The sequence below is a fragment of the Thalia democratica genome, chromosome 3 (genome assembly GCF_965202585.1).
Source record: "Thalia democratica chromosome 3, ktThaDemo2.hap1.1, whole genome shotgun sequence".
NCBI lineage: Eukaryota > Metazoa > Chordata > Thaliacea > Salpida > Salpidae > Thalia > Thalia democratica.
In genome coordinates this window covers 29871244-29896871 of record NC_139167.1, presented here as the reverse complement: position 1 = coordinate 29896871, position 25628 = coordinate 29871244, and the positions used below count along the sequence as shown (strand labels likewise).

Genomic DNA, 25628 nt, shown 5'->3' with positions numbered 1-25628 from the left:
CTAAATGTTTATCAATTAGTCATGGAAGATAAATTTACAAAGTCTAAAGATATAGAGAGGTGAGTTAGCATTTAAAAACATATTTTACATTAAAAATATAAAATAAACCTAATTTGTGTAATATTTAAAAAAAAAAAATATTTTTTTTTAATTTTTTAGAATTCTAAAATGCGTAACTAAACGAGAGTGCGTAACGTCACAAGTGCGTAAAGATGCGAGAGGTTACTGTATACTTTTAATTTAAAAAATGTTTTCAAATGCTAACTCACTTCTATATATCTTTAGACTTTGTAAACTTATGTTCCTTGACTAAATGATAAAATTTAGTTATATATCAGTATATTAGAAATTTTGTTAACAATAAGAGATTAAATGGACATATTTTATATATTTTATATATTATCGTTTAAAAGAAGAAATCCATTACATCACTAAATGCATGTTTTTGTAAAATGCTATAGAAACAAGTAGTAATATAGATACTACACCATTTTTTAATTGTAAGCAAATACTTAATTATAAATTGAATTCGCTAAGTAGAATAAAATATAAATGATAAGTATCTAATAAATCACATAAAAATAAAGATAATAATAAAATATACTTATTATTACAATTAGTAAAAATTTTCTATAAGTATTATTATTTTATATTAAGTTAAATTCTTTTTTTAATATATGTATAGTTTTATCTTTTGTTTTCATATTTATAAATAAAGAATTGTTAAAAGTGGGAAAGTCCCCAGTCTGCTTTTAACTAGAAGCAATATCAAAAAACAACCATTATAGTAAGTATATTTGGTACCTCTCGTATCTTTACGATCTCTCGTATCTTTACGCACTTTTTTTGTGGACACAATGTGCGTAAATAAGCGAGAGGTTACTGTAATTAACTTTAGCTTCAAGAAACAAGTACTACTAATTATTTCACTAAAAATGAACTTTTAAAAGCAATAAATTAGATGAATAATAAAATTTTTACTCTAGAAAGAAGTACTTCAATAGTTTTTGAATGATTATGAACTTTTTGACCTGTTTTATAATGTGTCGATTGCTACAATACTTTTAAACTTAATTTCAAAACCTGATAAATTAAAATTTTATGTCATTTAATTACAGTAACCTCTCGCATCTTTACGCACTCGTGACGTTACGCACTCTCGTTTAGTTACGCATTTTAGAATTCAAAAAATTCAAAAAAAAATTTAATATTTTTTAATATTGCACAAATTAGGTTTATTTTATATTTTTAATGTAAAATATGTTTTTAAATGCTAACTCACTTCACTATATCTTTAGACTTTGTAAACTTATGTTCATTGACTAATTGATAAACATTTAGTTATACCTAAGTAAATCAGAAATTTTGTTAACAATAAGAGTGTCAATTAAAATTCTGAAATAAATATGACTGTGTTAAATAATAAAACTATAAAACACAAACCAATAATACAGCACTATTGCCCTATATATGAACAAACGTGTAACAAATAAATCTTATGAAACTTCCTAGCAAAAAGTGACAGTGCTACTTAATAAATATAGAGTTAATATTTAACACAAATGCTTAATTATAAATTGAATTTGCTAAGTAGAATATAATATAAATGTTTAGTATCAAATAAATTACATTTAAATAAAGACAAAATCTACTTATTATTAAAATTAGTGAAATTTTTCTGGAAGTACAATTATTTTATATAAGTTTAAATCCTTTTTTTAATATATGTATAGTTTTATCTTTTATTTTCATATTTATAAATAAATTAAAAAAAATTTTTCAAAGTGAGAATGTCCCCAGTCTGCTTTTAACTAGAAACATTATCAAAAACAGCTATTATAGTAAGTATATTTAGTACCTCTCGTATCTTTACGCAGTTTTTCTGTGGACACAATGTGCGTAAATAAGCAAGAGGTTACTGTATAAGTAAATTAAGTATTTAATTCATACAGTGGTGTTTCTGTGCTTTTAACAGTGCTGTAGCTTAATTTTGTTTCCTAATAAAGTATTTCCATTAGTAACTCAACTAAAAATCTTTAAAAAGCATGTTAATTTCTACTTAAGTTGTAGGGAATTTATCTATGGTAAAAAAAGTACTCCTCAAGCTTTTACTATAATACTAACAACATATTTTGATTATTTAGCCAAATTTCAATTCTAAGTTTTTATAAAAATATTTTACTAACATTATCTTACTTAATGATCTCAGTATCAGTAACTAAATTAAATTTAAAAAAAAAATTATTTAAATTAAAATTTAGTATTGGTAGACATAATATTTTAGCTAGATCATGGGTATAAAACCAATAAGAAAACAATTTTAAAAAATACTAAAAGGTTTTAATTAACTAGTGTTTATGAATACTAACTTACAAGTAGATCATAGTTGTTTGTTGGTTATCACTATGATATATAGGGAACTAAATTAAAACTATAAAATGAAATATCAAAAGGAATAATTTACTTTTTATAATAATAATAATAATATCTATTAAAATTTAAATAATAATAAAACACTTAAAAGTTTAAAACCAGTTAAAAAAATAATATTTTCACAGTATTAACTTTAAAGTCGAACAGTTGAAATGATAGGTTAGTTGTGTTGTTGAAAACTGTAAAAGTCTAAATTTGAAAAATTAAAGAACAAAATATTTATAAAGAAAGCCTTATGTTAATAAATGTTTGAAAATTCGCTCTAATATAAAATAACTCCTAATTACTCCTTATTTAAAACCAATAGAAGTTTACTCTAAAAAAACTTTTATACAAGTAAAATGTTTAGTTAATATAAATAACTATAAAACTTGTAGAAAAACTGCAACATTTACTTAAAAGATATATTACAATTTTAAATTGTCCAACAACAATAGCTTTTTAACTTAAAAACTTTGTGTATTTTAGTTAAAAGTTTCCCTTTGCAAACATTATTTCAAATTTTAAAAATTTTAAAATGACAACATTATGACATTTTAAAAAGATAGTATAAGTATCAGCTGTTTAAAGCGCACATCACATAAGTAATACTGTTGTATTTACGTGTTGTCATGAAACTTTTTTGTTTTTACTCTTATATTCAACATTTGAAATCTTAAATCACATACACAAGAAATCTACTAACACAAGTAAAATTTTTATTAAACAACTAAAACTTCCTTCACCATTTTCAGGAATCGCATTGGTTCCAGAAGCCTGTAAAGTAATGCTCTAAAATACGTCATATGAGTAAATGAGCGTTTACCTATATATTACAAATATTATTAACATTACTGAAAAAAAAAATTAATTTTTTTTTCGAGGATTCAACAATTTTACAACTGTTTTAACTTTCATTTTACTAGATTAATTCTACGTAAAAAATAAAAGGCAAAATATTAAATAACTTAATAAATTATAAAAACAAAGTTATTGTATAAAACATATTATACTCTTATGAATTTCACTTAAAAATAACTTAATTTGACAACAATGTTACGTTCTATAGGTAATTTCAGTTTCATTAAACCTCAACTTAAGAAAACATGAACGAAAAGTATTTAGTTCAACATAAATTTACAAACTCTTAGATAAATATTTATAAGTGATATAGTTGCAAAAGTATTAGTAATTAAATGGTCATTTTTTAGAAAAAAAAACATATTAAAATTTAAATTCAGCAAAGTTTTTTAGATGTATTAAAAGAAGGTGTAATTAAACAAGAGCAACTAGTTTAGAGCCGACCCTAGTCATCAAAGGATATAAAACACTATAAAAAACTGTAAGTAAAATGAATTAGAGTTTTATCAATCTTTATAATTTTTTCCTACTGTATTTTTTCCTATATCCACTAAGTATTCATAGTGTACCCTTCTTCTGGCATTATGAAAGAAAATTTATATCAAGGAAAACCGTGCAGCGCAAATCTTTGCAAAAATTACATAAAACTAGTTAAAAATGAAAAAAAAACCGACAAATGCTTAACGGTTATTCGAAACAGTGTTAGTGAAAAGTAAATGACAAAAAATAACAAATGAAAAAGTAAAAAAAATAAACAAAATAAGGAGAGAAGGATTCTGAGTATACCTAAAATCCACACTTCAGGAATTATCATTTAAAAAAGTAGCTGACTATGCTATGTAGACTTGTGTATCAAAAAAACTTATAGCCTAATACAAGTGTAATTTAAATAGTTTATTTATTACCAGACTTTATTGGAAAAAAATATCGACCTAATCAAATATTAATAAAGTACATAAAATAATAAAAAAATGTTTTAAAACTGTCGATAATAACTTTCCAAATAATTTTTTCTGTATTAAGTATCTTCAAAAAACTTTTATTTCATATTTTACTTAAACTCACTTATCTATCGACAATGAAACTAAAAAAAAGTTTTATCAGATAATTAAAACTACGAAAAGTAAAGAATATTTAACTTAGAAGTTAAGCAATCAAATTTTTGATCAGTTATTTAAAAAATTAAAACTTTATTTTTGCATTTGAATAAGATTTTCTATTGATAAAAAAATATGTTACATTTAAAAAAAAAAATTTAAGTTAATAATGCTCGACAAGTTAGATTGGAGCTAAATGTTTTTTAATAAAGTAAATAAATAAATATATATATATATATGTATGGATTAGTTGTGTTACTGAAATTATTTAGAAACTATACTATTGTTATTATTTTCAGTCTAACCAAACTAAAACTTTTCTTTTCTATCAAGTCCAACATTGTTTTTGACAAAGAGAGAGTAAGTTAAAAATTATGAGCAAACTGTTTTGTGTTATTTAATGAGTATTTAATATAAAAACTATTTGTTTTATTTTTCATAGTACTTTCTATTAGTTATTATATAAAATATTAATTTGATAACTTTAAATTAAAAACTCAACTGTTTCTTTTATCTTTAATCTGTTGTCTTTAAGTTAGTCAATTGAAAAAGTTATGAAACCTATCAGTACTGTTAAATTTAACAGTTTAATTCTAACAACTATAGAATCTTCGACATAACGTTATTAGAAAATAAAGTTAATTAAATTCAAAATAAGATAAGCTTATTGAAAATCATGAATTAAAGTAAATTTTAACTTTTTTCTAATATCATCATTATAAATGTACAAATATTAGCTTTAACTTAAACTTAGTTTTTTATTAAACTGCTTTTGTTTTATAAATATGTAAAAACAACCGACTCTTTTTTGTATATACAATTTTCACAAAAAACTACTGATATACTTTGAATATTTTCATGGATAAGTTTTCAAGTCAACATTCTTTTACAATACGAAAAAAAGGTAAGATTATCATGAAATAGCATAGTATTTTGTAAAGAAGAAATTGTATTTAACTTATATAACAACTAATTTTTATTGTAAAGATGTATAAAACAATATAAATATTCAGAACAAAGCCTTTTTAAAGCTAAATACATTTAATGATTTTATTCAAAATTATACTTTTCGAGTTTAAAAACTTATTTTATGCTGTTATATCAAGTAGTAGCGTTGGCTGGATATAAACTTATTAGAAACATCAGATGTGTAATTCGCTTATATTTAGCTATAAATGTCAAGTTACTAACTGTGTTTTATAAATTATAAGAAAAATAAATAATTCAGGTTGTTAGAATGTTTAAAAGTTTCCTGTTTAAATATTTAAATGAGGCTAATTGGCTCAAATATTGACCTTATACTAAACTTTGTTTTTGAATTTTGAGATTAAATAGCTTAGTTTAATTTACATTTAAATCACTAACATGTTTTAATCGTATTAATTAGTATCTTTTAATGACTAATACGAAATTGGTTAATATTTAATGACTAATTTTAATTGTGTTATTTTATTACTTACGAAAACAGAACAACATTATAAAATAAAACTCAGTCAACTAAAACAACTTAATAAGAAAACGACAAGTCGTAGCGCGAATGTAACGCACAAGCAATTACACAATTATTCATTCTACTGGATAACACATAAGCCGCAACATTTCAAGTTCGACTTTACATCATCAATGATGTCAGCAACAGAAGGATAGTCTTGCTTTTGAAGATTCGGAAGAGGAACTTTTGCTAGCTTCTCACCACCAAGACCTTTTGTGTACTTCAACAAACTTACACTACTATTGAGTTTTTTACGTCCAACAGTACTAACACCAGAATTCACACCAGAACCAAAAGACCGACCGCTTCTAGCTCCATTACTCATGACGTAACAATTACTTTTGTACAAAGAGCTAGTTTGTAGAAATATATTGTAAGCTTTTTATATTGTAATAGCTTTTAAAATTTAGAAAAAAAACATTGTGAATTAAATGAAACGTTTTACTTAAATAGCTAAATACTCTTTTAAACTGCAATTCTTAAAATAAAACTAGTTTAAAACTTATTTTAAATTAATGAATTTAATTGTAAACTTAGTTGTTAAGTTTTTAAAACTTTAATTAAATCTTAGATAGTTATGAATATGATTTGCTGACTAAGTTTTTGTTTTTGTTTAAACGTAACATTTAATGTGGTTTTAAAACTCTTCTAAGTATATGAAAGTTTTGCTTTGAAGAATGAAAAGTTGTTTAAAATTAAGTTCATTTGTCTAATAACTACAAATATGTAGCATAGTGAAGACGTACGCTTTTTAATTTTAAAAAATCTTTTTTGAAAATAACTGGTTAAACTTGTTCAAGTAGGAAACAGTTTTGTATGGTTAAGCTGTTTTTATAAGTGAAAGTATATGTGATTGCTATTTGAAATCTTGAAAAAGTAAATTAACGAAGTGTTTTCTCCTATTAGAGTTTGTAAAAGTAATAGTTCCAGGGAAATTAATTGTAAATAAGTACATAAAAACGATAAAAGTTTTATAGTTTTTTATTAGCTAAATTTTAATAAAACTTCATTAAAAAACAAACTTACGACACAATCACTACCTGTGCTGAAAGTGTTTATTTTGAAGTAATTTTTGAAAATATCGTATCAAATTTCAAATTTTACAAAAAAAATTATGAAAAATTTAATTAAAGCAGGTTTATTTGATCTTCAACTTGAATCACTACCAATACATTTAAAATTTTTAATAAGTTTGACTTCCATATCATTTTTTATGCAAGTATTTTAAAAACAAAGCTCTACTACAGCATAAACAAAATAAAAGTAATATTACATGTATAAAAATGTCAAAATTTAAAAGTTTTATAAATATCATTTCTTGCATAATAGAAACAAACCAAAGTTAACTTATCTTATACATTAAACATCTCTTGAGTAACTTTAACTTTAACACAATATAAATTTTTTTGAGTATTAATCATTTTTAAGTTCTAAACTAAACAAATTTGTAAATAATAGATAATTAAAGTAAAGTTAAGACTTTATAATAGAAATACAAATTACTACCACTAGTACTAATTAACACATAAATGTAACATTTATACTTTATGAGTAAAAAAGTTAAGTTAATAAACATAATCACAATCTTTATCGAATTCGTATTTTCTAGATTATATAACATTTAAAAGAATTTGACATTTTTTAAACTTTACTACTTAAATACTATAATCAATTAATGCATGTATGTAAAAAAAATACAAGCTAACTCATTTTAACATTTTTTTGATGATAATTTTTATATTTGTACGCTTCTTAAATAAGAAGCTTAGAATTTTATCTACATATTGTTAACTTTATTCATTTTTCTCTTACTAAATTCACACACTATACTAAAAAAATAATAATATAGTGTTTTTATAGATTACGTCAATTGTTAAATGGCTTACTTTATATGACGACTAAAAGCTAACAAATGCATAAACTGAAAACAATAATTCAAAACTTATTTATTTTTCTTATAATTTTAACACTAATCATAAACATAACTTAGCAGTATTCAAGATTAAACTTTAATCATGTCTAGAGTATAAAAAAAACTAAACATGTTTCAAGTTTTTTATTTCATTGTATACAGTTCATTGTATAATGTGCAGTATTTGAATATTAGGCTGACTTAACAAATGGTACGGTTAAATAAAATCTCATACAGCGAAAAATAGTTGAACTTTAATAATACGATATGTTTGCTTTTTACTCCGCACTATCAAAATGTTTAATTATAAAATTTGAAAATTAACTTGTGGTTTGTCAAAGTCTATTTACAATGTAATCTAAACAGTAACCAAGTATTTCTAAGTTATATCTAAAAGGAAAAAAATAACTTTCACTAATTATAACCGAGTAGAGTAAATAATTTGGTAAATGCATAAACATTCATTGTAATTATTTAAGGTTTTTATAACGAAGTTAAAAAAGACTAAGAACACTTAGTGTTTTATTACATTATATAATTAAGCAAGAAATCGTATTTAACGTTTAAGCTATAAGTAACACTTTGTAACGCGCATAAACGTAAAAAGCTTTATCATATTCATTGTTTTTTAAACCATCACAGTTCAAAATCAGCACTAATATTTAAAATAAAGGTAGTTAGCGTTTTCAAAAAATACACTTGTATTAGGTCAGAATAAATTTTATATAAAAATGATATTTTTAGTTATGTTACCACTTTGTTGCGTTTTAACAACATAAATCAGCTACTTAGTAGTCTTTGATCTGAAGTTTATTACTTATTTAAAATTAAACCATTACAGTTAAAAGCAAAAAAAAAACTAGACAAATAAGTATTTTGTGTTTAAGCTTTACAGAAAAAAGTAAAAGTAATGTAAGTAAGTAATCAGTTATAAAGTTGTATAGCTTATAATGGTAGTCAGATCTCTACCTAAAAGCACAAATTTATTTAAAATACGTAAACTTTTACATAAATTTACAAAACTAGATTTTTATACGTAATTAAACATCAGAAATTTTCTTAAATTTCTAAAATAAAACCTACCATTTAATTGTATATTGTTAAATAACTATTAGTAGAATTAAAAAATAATCTTGTAACAAATTACTATCTTTAAAGATTAATAGTTTTAATAGTTGGTAAATTTACATAGTTCTGGTTACCTTAAACGGTGATGAAATTATAAAACTTTTATAAAGAACACAATTTGTTTAAACACTTTTTATTGATAAAAATACAAAAGTACAATCAAAATAATAAATGTTAAGGAAAATTTTCTGTTGTTTTTATCTTAAAAAATCTACATAAAATAAATTAAACTTGTAATGTTTAAGGACTAGGATTTAAAAATATCTTTGTACAAGTTATTATATCTGAAAAAACTTTAAACATATTGTTTTAGTATAGAACTCCAAAAAAAATTCTGAGAACACTCACTTTAGTGTTTTGTTTACAGCAAAGTGTATTAGAAGCAAGGTATCTTCGTTAAAGAAAACCTTTCCAGATTCTCTGTGATTTCAAAAGGTTCTTCAGACCATTTATTATTAATAATATCATAATTAATTACTAAAGATTCCTCTTCTTTAAATATTACTATTTTGTTGCTTATTGAGATAGCCATTGACCTCCATAGATTTTCAGTTAGAAAATTTGGAATCTCAAGATCAGCAAATTTTCCACTCTCACTGTCAAACACCTCTAATTTGTCTGGAAAAATAACAAAGAGTTTATCTCTGGTGGCGATCAAACTATGATCGCACACTGCCTCATTCATCCTAGGCATCGGTGTCCATTTCTCTTCAAAAACATCGTATGATTCTACTGTGTTCAAATCGCGACGATTGGAATCCTCCCCGCCTGAGACTACAATGCTTCCTCGGAAAACGGTGCTGGCTGAATTTCTCCGAGGCTCTTTCATATTCGTGATCTTTTTCCAACTGCTGTCTTTCGAATTGACCTGCAAACAATCTTTAGTGATGATTTTGCGGAGACAACCCCAGTAACACCCTCCGATAATAAATATTTCATTCATGAATGCACAAGCACAGAAATCGTAACGTTTGTCATACATTTCAGTTACTCTGCTCCAGTTTTTAGCAGAAAGTGAATATTTGTTAATTGAAGACTTGTGCAATCTGTCTTGAATCACGTAAACTTCTCCTTTTAAACAAACAGTTTTGAAATTCGAGCGCTCTTTTAGCATCGAAGGTAGAGTTTTCACATTTTTAAGATTTTTTCCATCAATTCTATGTACTGTATTTAAATCTTTTCTCGTTTTCGTGTCCAAACCACCACAAATTAGAACACCAAACTCATTTTGGCTACAATACCTATTTTTACAATAAATATTAGACTTATTTTGAATGAAGTCGTTTTTGTCAACTAAAGTTTTCTCCAATGAGTTTAAAAAATCTTTGTTTTCTGAAATTTGTTTTAAAGTTGTTTCCGTTAGCAAAGGAATTCGGACTTTCTGTAACAACTGTTTTGCATACTTGCTACGTTCTTCACTGTTGTGCTTCAACCAAGTTATTATTGCATTAAACACTTCAACTTCTGAGTGAATATTCAATCCAGAACTTGAAAGTATTCTTGCAATAAAACTAAAGTCTAAGTGTTTAAACTTTTTTGTTTCAACTAACATTGGAAAACAACGTTCTATGTAGCCGAATGAAAATTCAGAACTCGATAAGTTGTACAGTTTAGCTAATTTATAAAATAAAAGACATTTTTCTACTGATAGTTCATCTTCGATATAACTGCATATCTTCGAACATTCATTCTCATTTAACATAAGCTTATTTAGTTTTAAAACTAGAGTTAATCCCTCAAATTTCATCTTCTCTTTATCTAAAAAAAATTATATTATTGTAATATACATAAGTCCTTTAAAAATGTTTTAAATTATTTTACTGCTTAAAAAAAATAATTAAACAAATATATTAAGTTGAGAATGTAAATTTTATGTTTATGTTAGAGTTTTTAATTTAAAAGTTTGTTAGAGTTGTAAAACATTTACTATAAAGATTTTATTTATTTAACCTTTTTTGTTGAGATGGTTTGAAATATTTTTTTTAAAACTTTTTTGTACCTTCTTTTTTAACACATTGAATATATTGGACTTGATGGAATGTTTGTTTCGTTTTAAAGTCAAACTTAATTTGTTTTCTTTTAACTTCTGTTCTTCTAAATTAATATCTATAATATTTATTAGAAAAATTAGGTTAAGTAAAATACATTCTAATTAATATTAAAACTAATTGCAATAATTTTATTGCTTTAAATTTTAATTTTCTAACTAAATATTAAAAGATAAAGTTTAATATCAATTTTAAATTATTAGATACACGTTAGTAAAATAGGCTTTTAATCTTTAGAAATGCATTACTTTATAAAGTGAGGCTAGGCGTTTAAATATTTTATAGTTTAAAACATTTATAAAAAATGTTTAACACAGCTTATAAAATTATAATTTTAAAAACTATGTTGTTAATTTTAGTGTCCTTTGAAAACATGGAATATTTAATTTAAGAATTTTTAGTTTTAACTATTTAGGAGTGCATTAATTATATTTTTAATTTTTCAACGCTTAACCTTTTTTATCGAAACAATTGTTTTCTTGAAAACTTGTTTGTGCGTTTTTCTTTGACAATTCGACTATCTTGTACATAATTTCTTACTTTTACTTTTTATTTAAAATCTGAAAAAAGGTTCATAAGTAATTACTATTTAATAAGGCTTCAAAATTTTGAAAATTTAATGACAGCTTTATTTTTTTTTTATAATTTAACTTAAAAAGTAATAATTGTTATTATTGAGTTTTACGAAAAGTAAAATTAACTTATTAGTTACTGGCATGGAAAAAAATACTTCTATTTTCAAAATCATTAATAAGTTGATTTGTGCAATCACGAAATTATAGTAGCAATGATAAGGATAAACAGAAACTTTAATTTAATACTTCCAATTTAGTTTAAACATTCTTAAATTAGGTTTTTATAATAAAAAAACATCACATATTTTTCAAATAAACAGAAAGATTTTGTGTATAATTTCTATGTAAAAACTATAGAACAACAAAACAGAAAGAAAACTAAGAATATTTTTTGAAAAACATTTTACAGGATTTAAAAAAGTTTTGCAAGACCTATCTAGCTTTACAAAATTACTTCTAGGTTAATAAAATGCACGATTTAGGGTCCATTTTTCGTTCAAATTAAGTTTAAGGTAAAAAGGTATGAATAGTATAATGACATTGAAATGATATTTTGAAGCTTCTTTAAATGTGTTCATTAAAAAGAAATTTTTGATGATGACAAAAATTTTTTATCCATATGATATAAATTTTGTGTTTTACTACTTAAAGTTGAAAAACTGTTTAAAGTTCTAGGTTCTTTAGTGATCTTTTTTCAAAACATATCAAATTAAAGATTTTTCAGGTTTTTTAGCCTGAATTTGAAAATTAAAGATTTTCCAGGATTCCAGGCCATTTAAAAACCCTGATGTTATTTTAAATTAATGATTGTGTATAATTGATTTTGTTTGTATAATTTTTTTTTTAATAATTACACGAAATTATTTAAAAAAATATATTCACAACCTTTAACACAACCTGGAAACAGATATTAATTGAAAATAAATACTGACATACCTTTATGAAAATTTTACAACTAAGCTGTTTAACATTACATCTTAAATTGTTAGATATTTTGACTGAAATAGCAAAATTTAAAAAATAATTAAAAAGAGATAACTAATAAATTTGTTAACGTAAAAACATATTTCAGCCAAAAAAATATAAAGTGTTAAAAAGTTTTTTTTAACACTCTAAATCTAATATGAACAACTGATATAAAATATTTATCCTTTAAATTAATAGAAAAATCCTCAACAATCTTCATGTTCTAATCAACATTGTTTGTATAACAAAAACATTGTGTTAAGTACAATCATGTTTAAAAATAAGTTAAAATAAACTTTATTACTTGCACAGTTCTCTGATAAAATCATCTTTATGAAACTCTTTTTTGAAATATCCAATCTTGTTTTTATGCAAAAAATATAAAATAAACAGTAAAAAGAACATCCGAATCTTAAAAAAAATTACTTAACAAAAAAAAAAGATAATGACAAAAGTTTTTTTTATGATTCATTTTTTGTGTCAAACGGGAATTTAACTATTTAACATGAGGAATTTTTTACTTCAAGGTTATTTAATGATTTCAGTTCAAAACTCTAGGTTATTCCAGATCTTTTTAAAAATTTTCAAAATTCATGTTTTTTTCTTCTAGATTGTCAAACTCTATGATTTTTCTAGAATCCAGGTTTTTAGACCACCATGTATATAAAATTCTATGTAAAGCTATACTCAAAATAGTTTAGAGCTCAATGTAGTGAAGGTAAAACTTATTAATACTAATATTTCAAAAACAAAATTCTTAACTAACAAGATAATAATGAATAACTTCTAAAATTTGTTATAACTTTTGTTAAACATCTATAATAAAAATTGTTTAAAAAAATTAGTAAAAGTCATACAGTTAAACTTCCTATTTCTAAACAGTTTTTGGAAACGTTATATTCAACTAACTAATAATAGATGACTAGTTAAACATTAAGAAAATTAAATCCACTTTTACAAAAACTTTAACACGTTTAAATTTTTATTAATTTTAAAATGTTTTTATACTACAAGATTTGAAGTACTTTAAAACTTTTAAATTTTTCATAGAAATAGCCAACATACAACTTCAAAGGTTTAACAATTTTCTTAATATTAATCATAAAATTACAGATTCAAAAAAATCTTATACCCACACAATGACTGTAAAACAGTCTAGTTATATTAAAGGAGATTCATGTACATTTTTTAAGTTCACATTATAATCTTACTAGACAATTCTTAATTACTAGGGTTGCTACTCTTTGAGTGAAAAAAACGAGTGCTCTAAAATTGTCCGAAGTTATCCTGAATTCACATGTTTAATAAAACAAAAAAATTAATTAAAAAAAAATTACTAATTAAATATTTTTTAAACCCTAGAAAATAATTAGTCCGAATTTTTCATACATTCTGAGCTTTTTCATAAACAAAAGAACTATCCTGAGTTTAAAAGAAAACCAACCCTGAGTTATACTGAGTCATCCTAAGATTTTCAAAAAAATGTCTGGAGTGAAACTGAGTGTCCTGAGTATCCTACAAGTGTGGTAGCTATAAATCAAGTTAGTCTATAAAAGGTGGTCTGTACTGATTGTTGAGAAATTTTTTACATGCTTTTTGAATTTCTTCGAGAATTTCTAACATTATTCCAGGTTATACAAACCACTTTGATATTAAGTTCTAAACCTTTTTGAAACTCTTATTTGAAATATCTAATCTGATTTTTATGCAAAAAACTTAAAGTAAACAGCTAAAAGAACAGCCAAATCTGTAATAAAAAACTACTTAACAAAGATAGATAATGACAAAAGTTTTTTATTTATGATAGATTCTTTGTGTCAAATGAGAATTTCACTATTTAACATGGGGATTTTTTACTTGAGAATTTTTTAATGATTTCAGTCCAAAAATCAAAGTTATTCGAAAAATTTTTAAAGATTTCTAAGTTTCATGTTTTTTTTTATTCTAGATTGTCAAACTCTATGAATTATCTGGAATTCAGGTTTTTAGGCCACCATGTCTTCAAAATTCTCTGTAAAGCTATACTTAAAATAGTGTAGAGCTGAATAAAGTAAAGGTAAAATTATTAATAAAATTATTTTAAATACAAAAATTTTATTCTAAACCAACAAGATAATAATGAATAACTTTAAAAACTAAAATTTGTTAAACATCTATAATAAAAATTGTTTAAAAAAATTAGTAAAAATTATTCAGTTAAAATTCCTATATTCTATACAGTCTTTTTAAAAGTGTTTTTTGAAACATTGATGACTTATTAAAAATTAAGAAAATTAAATACATTGTTACAAAAACTATAACACGTTAGAATTTTTATTAGTTTTAAAATGTTTTTATACTAAAAGGTTTGAAGTACTTTATAATTATTAAATTGTTTATAGAAATAGCTAACTTACAACATCAAAGGTTTGATAATTTTATTAATTTAATCATAAACTTACAGTTTCAAAAACTATTTATTCAAAAACTTATATCCACACAATGACTGTAAAACAGTCTAGTTATATTAAAGGAGATTCATGTACATTTTTAAAGTTCACATTATAATCATACTTAAAAACTTCTAATTAACAGGGTTGCTACTCTTTAAGTCAAAAAAAGGAGTGATCTTAAATTGTCGGGAGGTATCGTGAATTCAAATATTTCATAAAACAAAAAACTTTTTAAAGTCAATAGAAGTCCAGTTCTTCAACAAAACTTGTTAGATAGAAGCAAAATTTATTGAAAGTAATTAACTAAACATCTTTTAGAATCTTGAAAAAATTGGTCTGAATTTTTTTTATAATTTCAGAGTTTTTTCTTAAACTAAAGAAACATCCTGAGTTAAAAAAAAAAATCAACTCTGATTTATACTGAGCCATGCTACGATTTTTAAAAAAAGGTCTTTAGCAAAACTGAGTGTCCTGAGTATCCTACAAGTGTGGTAGCTATAAATCAAGTTAGTCTATAGAAGGTGGTCTGTACTGATTGTTGAGAAACTTTTTACATGCTTTTTGAATTTCTTCCAGAATTTCTAACATTATTCCAGGTTTTTAAAAGAACACACTTTTAGATCTATTAAATAAGTTTTAGTTAAAAAGTTTAAAGTAACTGTTTTAAACGGTATAACACTATCTTTAATACTTAATGGTGTTAAAAAACTTTAATATGCTATAAAGACGAAGCTATTTTAAATGTGTTTTCAACAAAATAAAAATTGGTAATGACAAAAGTTTTTTTTTTCTATAATAGATTTTTTGTATCAAATGGGAATTTCACTATTTAACGTGAATAGTTTTTTTAATTCAAGGTTATTTAATGATTACATTTTAAAACTCCAATTATCCAAATTTTTAACAATTTTCTAAAATAACTGGGTTTTTTATTTTAGATTTTAAAATTCCATAATTTTTCCGGAATCCAGGTTTTTTAGCCACCTTGTCTATAGAAATCTCAAAAAAGCTAGGCTTAAAATTATTTAGTTTTATTACTATTTTTTATTTATATTAATAGGTAATGCTTTATAAATAATGAAACTGTATATCCTCTCTTATATTTAGTTTTTATCACCGTATCTTTTTTTCTTAGCTTGACAAAATAAAATAGAAAAAAAAAGAAGCTATAGAAATTTTGAATTTATGTATTAATTTTATTTTCAACTTTTATCTGTTTACACTTTTACTATAACTTTTTGTAATTGTCATTTTATTGGTTAAAAACAAAAGCTGAATATTTTGTTATTTTACAACATTTTTCAAAGTGAAAGCTGATTTACTTTAATACTTTTAGTTGTAAAACAAAACCAAATAAATTAATAAATTTTATTGAACTTATTTCTGAAAAATGGAAGAAATTACTTTGAATTTAGGCCATCATTTTAAAACAACTATAATATTTTGTATAATAGTGTTTAACTTTAACACAACCTTTTTCAGGATGCTAACTTCTAGGCTGTGCTCCTTGTTCCAAGAGCTGAGTCTTTTATACTACAATGTAAAAAATATTAAGAAGTAAAAATAATTACTAAAATGGACTTTTGTAAAATTACTTTCGCTGGAACGTTTAAGTTTTAAGCTTGGCCTATTTTTATTAAAACATACTTCTTTAATATATCGAAAAAAAAAACTTAGTTCAACATTCAACAAGAGATGTGCGGAAACTAGATATAGAAACAACAGTTTTTTTAGGAACTGCTGAAGACGAAAATTTAAATCGTTTTTTGATTAAAAGTAACAATAATTATACTAATAATAACAATTTTCTATCTATTTTAAAATATACTTTTTTTAGAATACTTGTCCATGTCTTAAACTGTGATAATAGAAAGCAAGCTTAATTTACAAACATAAAGAGAAGATTTTTTTCTTTAGTTTTCTCAAAAAAAAAATTGTCTTAAGTTTGCTTGGAACAGTTAAAAGTAGTAACTACTTCAAAAGGACCTGCTATTGTAGAACACCTAGTTGATAACCTTGATTGTGCAAGTAACTATCACTTTAAAAGATTAAAATTCTTTAAAGTTGTTAAAACTTTTTTGACTTTATTAAACTTCAGGTTAATGTATTTTAAAAAGATAACCTTAATTGCGTAAACATAAAGACTTTGATTATACTAGTTCATAGTTTTCATAAATTGTTTCATAAATTGTAACGTATTTCTTATTTATTGTTCAGTTGCATTGTAATTTGAAGTAATTATGTATTGTTAGTTATATTTTGGTTTATTATCATTATTTTTACATTTGTTACTTTTTCACTATACAAGCCAGATTTAGAACTATATTTTTATTGCTTAGTAAACAACTGACAAGTTAAGCAGAAAATATATATTTTTACGAAATTTATATTTTTTTGTAATAAACTAGTAAGTGTCAAATATATGTTTAATATTCTCTAAAAACAATTATAAGCATATGGTGTACGACTCAATAACCAAAGATTCATTTGTACACCAGGTCCTTAGACCAAACTTTTTAAGCGTTTTTCTATTGTGCAATAAACAATATATATATAGATTGGTTTTTCTTATTACTGGTTTAAAAAAAATCAGCAACATTTTTAACATTTTTGTTGAGATGCCTTGAAATCATTCCGACAAAACTGTCTTCACTAAAGCAGATAAAATGGTAAACTACCATACTTTTTATAATGTGATATCGGACCTTAGCCCCAAGGTCTAATGATCGGTCGGGATTAAAAAAAAATTATAATTCATTTCAAGTATAAATTGTTGAATGCAGAAGCTTTTGTTTTAGAGGATTCAAAGTTAGATAGTCATCTTTAGAAAATCTTTTGACTCAATAAAATATTTTATCAAATGAGACGATTTTTTAGTTTTTAATTATTTATTCACATTATTGTTTGATTTTAACTAACATTTCAGTACCTTTTCGACTTAAGTTTATAAGTTATTCATTGTTAAAACTTGATTTAATCTTTAACAGTTAATATAGCAAATATGACAAAATATAGTATATAACGCGAATATGGAAAATTTGGCAAATATAGCAAATTTTAGTAAACATTACAATTGAAGTTTTGGTCCCTCATCAGGTAGTTTGAACTTTGAATTCAATAGTTATATTAGGGGCTTTTATTAGAAGCCACAATAAATATTTTCAAAGTAAACACCTAGCCTGGCACGTCTCTTTAAATTTGCAGCAACGTTTAAATTTTTATTAAAAAACTTTTCTTTGTTTTTATTTATCAGTTTAAAATGACCCTGCCTTTTTTGCATTTAGTATTTATACTTGATTTTGAACTTCAGAGCAGTAATTTCTAAATATATATACTATTTAATACTATATTGTCGTATAAGTTATACACTTATCAATACGTTATTATTAAACATATACGTTGTCTAGTGAAGAATAAATTATCCTTTGTCAAGGTTGTAAGTTAATTGTATTATATAAGACTACTTGTTTATTAACTATTACAATTTGTTTCTTAAGATTTGATAGTAACTACTTAATAGTAAACATTAATTCAAAGTCTGTTTTACTTATAACTTAGGAATAAGTTACTTTAGGTAAGACTAAAATCTGTAAGTTTAGTACTGTAAACTACTCGTAAGTAAAGCAGTCAGTTTAGCAAGTACTTAGATACCACATATTTAAAAAAATAAACATAACCAATATCATAAATATATCTTTGTGGTTATAGTGGAGACTACAAAGTGTTTACCGAGAACTTTATATCTTCTGGGTAGGAATTTTTACGCAGCCAACAGAAGAAATGAACACGAATAACAATGAAGGTCTTTATCTTAATAGTTATAATCAAACAGAGATGATGGAAGATAGTGTTGAAATTTGTCCGTCAAATAGTATTCAACAAAAAAAATATAAAATCAAGCGAAGTTAAGCACCTAACAAATTAATGAGAGTTAAGAAAGTTCCAAAACTATTCAAAAATATAAATTTAAGTGTATGTTAATAAAAGATCCTAGTAAAACAAATTCACTGGAATATATAATAAAAACAAATTATACAATATCCTTCTTTTGTTGTACCGGCATATGGTTCTGTGTGTTAATGGATTAACACACTTCAACTGGGTTATGAATTAAAGAAAGAACTGAGTTTAGACATTGTTTAAGTGAAAACTGTAATTTTACAAATTTTATCATATTATAAAATGAGTGTTTATGGTAACAAACACTTGAAAGAAATCAATTTTTAAGGTTTACTTGTCTGTAACCTAGCTTTAAACACACGCTAACTACCTCTACTTCTATTACTGATTGGTGAGTTATCTTTGCAAGTAACAAAGCTTGCTTAAGCTTGGACAGAGTGCTAATTTTAAATATAAAATTATTTATTTGTTTTACCATTTTACTACTAACAAAACAACGTTTCACACCTACATTTGCATATAGGAGATCCTCAGCTGTTGTATATGCAAATATTTGAGTGAAACATTGTTTTGTTAGTAATAAGCTGTTAAATTAATAATAGATTAAATTCTCCTTAAAAACATTTAATTCGATAACTTTTAATTGTTGGATTTAAAACAAGTTACAGTATAAAAATTTAATAGAGTACTCGACTGAGCAGGGTTTAGCTCCAACCATTTTCTGTATTATATTGTTTTTTAAAGTTTTTATTAACATTGTAAAACTCAATTTTTAGAATCGTTACATGAAAATCAAGCAGTTAAATAGAACTTAAAATAATAAATAAGTAAGCTAAATTACACAACAAATTGTTGTTTGTTGTTTGTTTATATTATATTTTGTTGTGTAATTTAGCTTACTTATTTATTTTAGACTTAATAATTACAAATATCATATAGTTTTACAACAGTCGGATTTAAAGTTAAGTATTTCACCTATTAATAACTATTATCTGTAGAATATATCTTATTTTAATGAAAACATATATACACCTACTTTATTCTATGCTTCTATTCTCTCATTGCAGTAATTGTTTTTTTACAGAACCCAGTTGAAGTGTGTTGATTCATTGACACACAGAAACATATGTTGGTAGAATAAAGGAAGATTACTGTATAATTTGTTTTTATATGAAATAAAATATATAGATAAGTAATGTTTCACTTTTAAGATTTATTGCTACCTGCTCCTGAATAACACAGAATCAGAAAGTTAATTTTATAACTCGTTCTGGGATATTTCATAAGCACGATGCATAATTTGACACAATGTGACTATCGTTGCATTCGAACTCATGACTATTGCTTCACGTGACGCGCAGCTGACCATTAGGCTAACCAGCTACTCTATAAAATTGACTATAGGTTTTATATAATTTACATAGTTTTATACTGGTTGATATTCAGAGAAATAAGATGAGCAAAAACTTTAAAAGTTTTTACTGTAAACATCGAATGCAATTTCTCAAGGTTTTCTTTCTTATCATGGTTTGAATAATAAAAAAGTTTCACAAATACAAAGTCTAAAGTAACTTGATATTTTTTAAAAAAGATGTACAAAATAATAAAACTATGAAGAAGTTTTTAAATATAAGCCTGAAAACTTTTTTAGGCAACTTTTGTGTCAAAACTTATAGTTGTGGGAAAACTAAATTTTAACATAAAGAGAGTTTCAATTACTGTTAACACTATAAATTTAAGTTATAATCAAATACCTAGAAAAAAGTAAAATTAAAACACATATGTTTAGAATCTTTTCATATTAAGTTTCTTAAAAGCTTACAACGTTTACGAAGCTTGCTAAATAATAATAAATTTTAACATAATGAAAAGAATGACTATAATAAAAGAAAAAAAACATTTTGTTAAACATAAGTAAAGAACTCTAACTAGAATATGAAGTCAAAATATTACTTTATTGTTAAGCTGTGTAGAGGTGTTAATTATTTATTTTCTTTAAGTTTTAATTTGAACTATCGTAGTTTTAAGTAAATAAACATTATAAAAAGTCTTAAAAATGTTTATTGATATAGAACTAACAATGATTAAGAGCTAATAAAGTTTAAATTAAAAATGAATAGTTCTCACCCATTGAGATAACAAATGATGAAATTGGTGTGCTTTACTTTTTTAAACATTTTTTTTACAAAATTTGAAGCTAAATTTTAAAATATGTCTAAAATAAGATTCGAAATTCACTTAAAAAATGACGCTTTCTATTAACTCTGAAATTTATAATTAGTTCATATAAAAAGTTACCATCATAAATTTACATTATCATTTGTTTTAAATAATTAAAATATACATGATCATTTTTATCCAATTAGAATTTAATTCAATTTCAAGTACATAGGTATAAAAAACAAATAGATAATAAAAAACGAACTAAAATTTTTTCTAGACTGAGGTTAAATTTTTTTTTTACAAGTAATTTAAAAAAGTACTGAAGTTTAGATTTTAGAACGAATTAAAAAATGTTATATTAGACAGCTTTTACAAGTATTTAAAAGTTTAATAAGTTAATCTATTACTAAATTAAGGTTGATTTAAAACTGAAACTGCAACAAAAAAAAATTTCAACTGTTAATATAAAATTGTTTGAACTGCGATAATAGATTACTTATTTATGTTAATATATTTTTATTTCTAATTTTCAGATAAATAATAAAAAACCATATTTTAAAAACAGTTATTTTTAGTTTATTAAAAAATTGTGTATAAATATCGCTTGTAAAACGTAAAGTATCAGTTTCAATATAGACAGTTTATAAGTTAAAAAAAGCTAATATTTTAAAGACTTTATTATAGTTTTAATAGTTTGCATATGTTTTTCAATGAAATACCAAATTACTTAAACTTTGTATTTAGTGAAACTTTATTATATTTCAAATCATGATAAGAAAGAAAATCTTATAATTTGCATGCCATGTTTACAGTAGAAACTTCAAAAGTTTTTGCTCATCTTATTTTTTTGAATAGCAAGCAGTATAAAACTATGTAAATTATTTAAAAACTATAGTCAATTCTATATAATGGTTATTTAGCCTAATGGTCAGCTGCGTGTCACGTGGAGCAAATGTCATGAGTTCGAGTCCAATGATAGTCACATTGTGTCAAATTATGCATCGTGCTTATGAACAACTAAGAACGGGTTATAAAATTAACTTAACTGATTCTGTGTTATACAGGAGCAAGGTAGCAATATATCTTTAAAGTGACAAACCTTTTATCCATATATTTTATTTCAGCATTAAAAAATGTCTCATATAATAATTAGATAATGTCAAACTTTTAATATAGACTATGTTAATTGGTTAGGGTACTTAATAAAATAATAAAGAAAAATAACAAACTCTTTAAGTTTTAGTTTACTAAATCCCTTAAATTTTTTTTATTTTTCAAAACTACTTTTTTTTCTGCGCACGAATAACATAAAACATGTCAGTTTTGTTTTTTTTTGGACAAATTACTTTTTATATAATATTTTTAGTTAGTGATATACTTAAAAAGATTACACTACTAACTATATTTTGATAACTTCAATTCTTATAAAAAAGTGATCTTAATGAAACTTAAATTAATTAATCATTTGTTGTAAAAATGCAGGTACATATATTAATTTATCAAAAAATTATTAAGTTTCATTTAACCAATTAAACTATATATTAATGCTTGTTACACTTAATGTCTTAACTACGTGGTCTAAAGTAACTTATAAAGTGACTGCTATACTTATTAGTAGCTACAGTAATAAAGTTACAAAATTTATTCCTAAGCTATAAATAAAACACACTTTTAATAAATGGAATTTACTTTATTTTAATAATAGTTATTAGTTCTGAAGAAAGAAACTGTTAAATCACGACACAAATAAAACCTATACGAATTATAAACAATAGTAAAGTTATATAAATACTAACCTCAACTCCGTGATGTAGACTTTTTCTTGATTCTCGAAACTAGTTAAATTAAACGTTTAATTTAACCGTAACTTGATGTGCGATATAACTAATTAACTCACTAAGCGCGTATTTGAAAGGCAAATGCAAATAAATACGCATTGAAATTCTTTTAGTAATAGATTTATTCATTAAACTTTAATACTTGTAAAAATTGTCTAGTATATCATTTTTTAATTGGTTCTAAAATCTAAACTTCAGTACTATTTTTAGAGTAATCTTTTGACTTCATACTCTAGCTAGAGTTTTTAACATTTGTTTAACATAATTTTTTTTTCTTTATTTAACTCAATCTTTTCGTTGTATTAAATTTAATCAATAATTAGCAAAGTTTGTTTAAATTGTAAGCTTTTAAGAAAATTAATAAAAAAAGATTATAAACATATGTTTTTTAATTTTACTTTTTCTTAGTTATTTTATTATAAGTTAAACTTATACTGTTAAAAGTAATTAAATCTCTTTCTATGTTAAAATTTAATTTTCTTACAACAATAAGTTTTGACACAAAAGTTGCCTAAAAAAAGTTTTAAGGTTTATATTTTAAAGACTTCTTCATAGTTTTTAAATTTTGTAAACCTTTTTTAATGATATATCAAATTACTTTAGACTTTGTATTAAGTGAAACTATATTTTTATTCAAACCATGAAAAGGTAAAAAAACCTTTAAAAATTGAATGCTTTATACAGAAGAAACTTTTAAAGTTTTTGCTTATCTTATTTCTCTGAATAGCAAGCAGTATAAATTTATGTAATTCATAAAAAAAACTTTAGTCAATTCTATAGTGTAGCTGGATAGGCTAATGTTTAGCTGCGCGTCACAAGAAGCAAAGGTCATGTGTTCGAGTCCAATGAGAGTCACATTGTGTCAAATTATGCATCGTGCTTATTGCTAACCTGGGACCTGGTTATAAAATTAACTTAACCGGTTCTGTGTTAGCAAAGAGCAAGGTAGCAATAAGTCTTCAAAGTGAAACATTTTTTATTTATATATTTTATATCATTATCAAAAACTGTCCCATATGATAATTAAATGTTGTATTACGTTTAATATAGACTTTATTATACATTTATAGGGTACTCACTAAAAATTTTTATTTTTAATTTTATTTTAAGTAACTTGTTTAATATTTAAAGCATTTAGTTTCCAGGGACAAAGACCCCCATTTAATCAAGTTTTTCAAATAAAGGGCTTCCGTCCAATAATCAACCAAATCATCTTAATCTTTGAAATATGAAAATAAATGGTTCATTATTTCGACATTCAATATGAGGTGTGCGCAACGTATACATAAAAAACTTAGTTATTTTTTTTTGTGCTGAAGACAAAATTTGGAGACTTAATTTTTGTAACTCAAAAATTCTTGCTAAAAAAAGCTAAGAAATTTAGTCATTTTTACAAAACCGATGGAATGCATATTTTATATGCTCTTCAATTGTCAAAATATCGAGTGTTTGAATGCTGAGTGTCACGAAGTCATTTAACCAGAACACAAATAATCCAGGCCATATTATCATTATTATGGTAGAAAGTAATTTTATCGACCCATAGACTGAGAAATATAGACACCTATTGTATATACATAACTGCTTGTATATCTTTTAGTGTTCTTTGGTGGTTTAAGAAAAAAAAACTATTTTTTGACCTATACTTAGATGTTTTAAAGTTTGTTTACACTTTATAGTTAACATTAGTTGAAGTTTGATAAAAATTTCACTTAAACTAGTTTTAAATTTTTTTCATTCAAAGTTAATTATAAAAGAAATTTATATTTTTGAAATAGTATTGTAATATTCGTGTTTTTTGTTATCATTTATATAATGTGTTCTGAAATAGAATCTAGTATTTATTAGATAATAGTTAAAATAAGTAGCGTTTAATTATGATCGCTAGTACTAAATAGCTATGTGTATCACAATACACCGGTAAGTTCTGAACTTTTTTTCTAATAATGTTTTAAACTAATAATTTTTAGGTGAATTTTAGTTTTAGTCTTAAGGTTTTTTTAAGTGTATAAAACATAAAACAATGTTTTTATGTTTTTGTCTTCACAGAGTATTAAGGTTAGTTATTTTATTATATCTAATTGTATTCTAAAGTTTTTTTAGTATAATTTAACAATCCTAAAATGTTGTTGAAACAATAAGACACTAAATAACATAGTTTAATAAAGATTACTGTAAAAATAGTACTGAAGTTTAGATTTTAGAATCAATTAAAAAATGATATATTAGACAATTTTTAAAAGTATTACAAAGTTTAATAGATAAATCTATCACTTAAAAAGGTTGATTTAAAACTCATACTAAAGTGAATTGATAGTTTTATATAGATAAGTTTATTAACAACTTTGACTTGGTAGAAATCTTAAAGAGTAATTTCGCAGTTAGTTAAAGTAAACTATATTTCATTAAGATTAACGAAATTCTTTATTAGATTGAAAAACATAAACAGACTTATAAAATGTCTATATTGAAACTTATACTTTACTTTTGACAGCTATTTACATACACAATTTTTTAAGAAACTAAAAATAACTGTTTATAAAATATGGTTTTGAATTATTTATCTGAGAATAAGAAATTAAAATACATTAAAAATAAACAAGTAATCGAATATCACAGTACAAACAATCTTAAATTAACTTTTAAAACTATCAATTAAGTTTAGTTTGAGTTTTAAATCAATCTTTTTTTAGTGATAGATTTATTTATTAAACTTTGTAATACTTTTAAAAATTGTCTAGTATATCATTTTTTAATTGGTTCTAAAATCTAAACTTTAGTACTATTTTTAGTGTAATTTTTTG

General features: G+C 23.6%; 1 protein-coding gene across 1 annotated transcript; it reads right to left on the bottom strand.

Moving 5' to 3' along the window:
• Window positions 1-9278: 9278 nt before the first annotated feature.
• LOC145832153 (kelch-like protein 35) lies at window positions 9279-10016 on the bottom strand. Its single transcript, XM_082939508.1, has one exon. It carries the CDS (start codon window positions 10014-10016, stop codon window positions 9279-9281), a length of 738 nt encoding a protein of 245 aa, XP_082795634.1.
• Window positions 10017-25628: the final 15612 nt, after the last annotated feature.